Source organism: Electrona antarctica (assembly GCF_951216825.1).
Source record: "Electrona antarctica genome assembly, contig: scaffold_188, whole genome shotgun sequence".
Taxonomy (NCBI): domain Eukaryota; kingdom Metazoa; phylum Chordata; class Actinopteri; order Myctophiformes; family Myctophidae; genus Electrona; species Electrona antarctica.
Window position 1 is genome coordinate 52,501 of NW_027637171.1, and position 2,813 is coordinate 55,313.

At 52.7% G+C, this 2,813-nt stretch overlaps 1 protein-coding gene across 1 annotated transcript in view; it reads left to right on the forward strand.

Moving 5' to 3' along the window:
* cdh5 (cadherin 5) overlaps positions 1-2,329 on the forward strand; it is a gene marked incomplete at both ends in the record, with an annotated part of 36,368 nt that extends 34,039 nt beyond the window's left edge. Inside the window, 2 exons of the mRNA XM_079531930.1 lie at positions 796-928; positions 1,912-2,329. Of these exons, the coding sequence (XP_079388056.1) occupies positions 796-928; positions 1,912-2,329 (551 nt within the window). The remainder of the gene's footprint in view (positions 1-795; positions 929-1,911) is intronic.
* Between the last annotated feature and the right edge of the window lie 484 nt (positions 2,330-2,813).

Sequence of the window (2,813 nt, forward strand, 5' to 3'; positions counted from 1 at the left end):
CCCACGAGGGGTCGATGAGGTGAAAAGACCCACGAGGGGTCAATGAGGTGAAAAGACCCACGAGGGGTCGATGAGGTGAAAAGGCCCACGAGGGGTCGATGAGGTGAAAAGACCCACGAGGAGTCGATGAGGTGAAAAGGCCCACGAGGAGTCGATGAGGTGAAAAGACCCACGAGGGGTCGATGAGGTGAAAAGCGTTCCTTGAAAGAAGAACACACCTCATATCACCACATTTCAACCAATAGCTGATCTCAGAGCCTTAGATATAGACAGAGTTACGCAAACTCCATTCACTTCATGCAGGGATTCAGTCCTATTGAGAATGGGGACAACCAACTGGGACAAGTCCTGGACCGGAAGTATGCATTGGCAGAAATGCATTGGACCCAGGCAACAGCCCAGATTAAATCATCTTAAATCCCTTTATTTGAGATTGTTTTGTAGTAATGGTACAAAATAAACATTACAGAGACTTTAGTTGTTGCTGTACAATACTTTAAAACAGTTGTCATGTTGCACACATGCTTAAAATTGCTCTTATTTGCGCCGCCCTCGTTGAAAACAATGTATTTCCAACTCCAGCTTGTCTCAGTTCAGGCTGCATGAACAGAGCTCGGTTTCTGCCCCCTCAATATCGTAACTCTTCTATTAGATGGCTCTAGCTGATCCATGCTAATATAGTCATATAGTGATTCAGATCTTCTGTCAAGGTTCGAGGTTGTGCTTTATTGTTACTGTACATCTTGTGTACATGCAGGTACATAAGTGTAAAACTTCTTTGTTTTGTCCTCTCAGTGATAGTGATCCTGGTGGTGATGAGGCGTCGCTACCAGAAGGACAACCTGGCCAGCATGAAGAACAGTGGAGACATCCATGAGCAGCTGGTCTCCTACGATGAGGAGGGAGGAGGAGAGATGGACACCAACGGGTATGTTGTCGTCCTCACCCCCCCCGTCCCCCCGTCCCCGTCCCACCCCGTCCCACCCCCCCGTCCCCACCCCCCACCGTCCCTCCCCCGTTACAAGCAGAGAGGAGGGAGGAGGAGAGATGGACACCAACGGGTATGTTGTGTGTCCCCCCCCCCCCCTGTTACAAGCAGAGAGGAGGGGAGAGGAAATTATGTTCCTCAGTTTTTCTGTACATTTTGAAAAGCAGACGTGTAGGCTATACTTAACTTAAAATATGGGAGTACTTCTTCCATTACTGTCTTCAAGACATCAAAGTAAACGATAGAAATGAAGTCATTTCTTGGGTGATAAATGAAAGTGTTCCTTTAATTTGGCGGTGGATCCTTGACATAATAACCAGGCTAGGGGCTAGTCTCTCTGTGTGTCTCTCTCTCTCTCTGTGTCTCTCTCTCTCTCCCTCTCTCTCTGTCTCTCTCTCTCTCTCTCTGTGTCTCTCCCTCTCTCTCTGTGTCTCTCTCCCTCTCTCCCTGTGTCACTCTCTCCCTCTCTCTCTGTGTCTCTCTCCCCCTCTCTCTCTGTGTCTCTCTCCCCCTCCCTCTCCCCTCTCTCTCTCTCTCTCTCTCTCTCTCTCTCTCTCTCTCAAAAACAAAACACTAAATAAAAACATCTTGAAAGTGTCAAACATTTCCAGAAGCCCTGGGCTCCAGGCCAAAAACATGTTACACCAAGGCAGGCCTTGTTGTAACAAGGCAGGCCTTGTTGTAACACCCGGGATTCGAACTCTGATGTGAAAGTCCAACATCTTAACCACTAGACCAAAGGGATATCCCTATGGACCGGGGGAGATATTAGACTATTGAGGCCTTCAGGCAGAGGCTCTGAGCCACTCTGCTACACTGGCACGATAAAGTTTGAGAACTACTGATTTAGAAGGGATTGTAGAATCGGACCCAGGTGTTAATGGGTTTGGAAGACCTTAATAAGTCTCTCTCTCGGCCCACAGTTACGACGTCTCCATCCTGACGTCGGCCCGCCACGACGGCTCCATGCTGTGCCACGACCTTCCCCCTCCCCCCCACCACCCCGCCCTCTACGCCATGGTCCAGAAGCCCCACCCCTCCTCGCTCCTGCTGCTGCCGCCGCCCGGCGACGACATGGCCGTTATGATCGAGACCAAGAAGGACGAGGCGGACCGCGACCGCGACAGCGGCGTTCCCTACGACACGCTGCACATCTACGGCTACGAGGGGCCGCCCGAGTCCCTGGCCGGGACGCTCAGCTCGCTGGACGGCTCCTCGTCCTCAACGGCCTCCAACCAGGACTACGACTTCCTCCAGGACTGGGGGCCGCGCTTCAGGACCCTGGCCCAAATGTACGGGGCGGACGACGAGGGGTCCGACGAGCAGTACTCCCCTTACTGAGGGACGGACGGATGGATGGATGGATGGATGGGGAACGGCCTGGGTGGGGGTCTTTGAGGGAGGGTTAGGGTTCCAGGGGATAAGGAGGGGGGGTCCCCAAGAAAAATTATGATTATTGGTAGTTAGCCCCACTGCGCAAACGATCGGTGAACCAATAGAGGATCACGCCGCCACCTTTAGTTAAGCGTTATTCATAGTCTGATTTATCGGTGGTGAGGTGACCACCGCAACTACAACATGACGTCACGGAGCCGCGGTGAAGAGCAAACCACCGCTCGCCCCCAGAGCCCTTCTCTCTGTTTTGACTCACCACCACTCCACGTTATTACAGCTCCGGTGGTCACCTCACCACCGGAGCGGTGGTCACCTCACCACCGGAGCGGTGGTCACCTCACCACCGGAGCGGTGGTCACCTCACCACCGGAGCGGTGGTCACCTTACCACCGAAAATCCAGACTATAGGCCTTTACTGGCTGGCACCCCT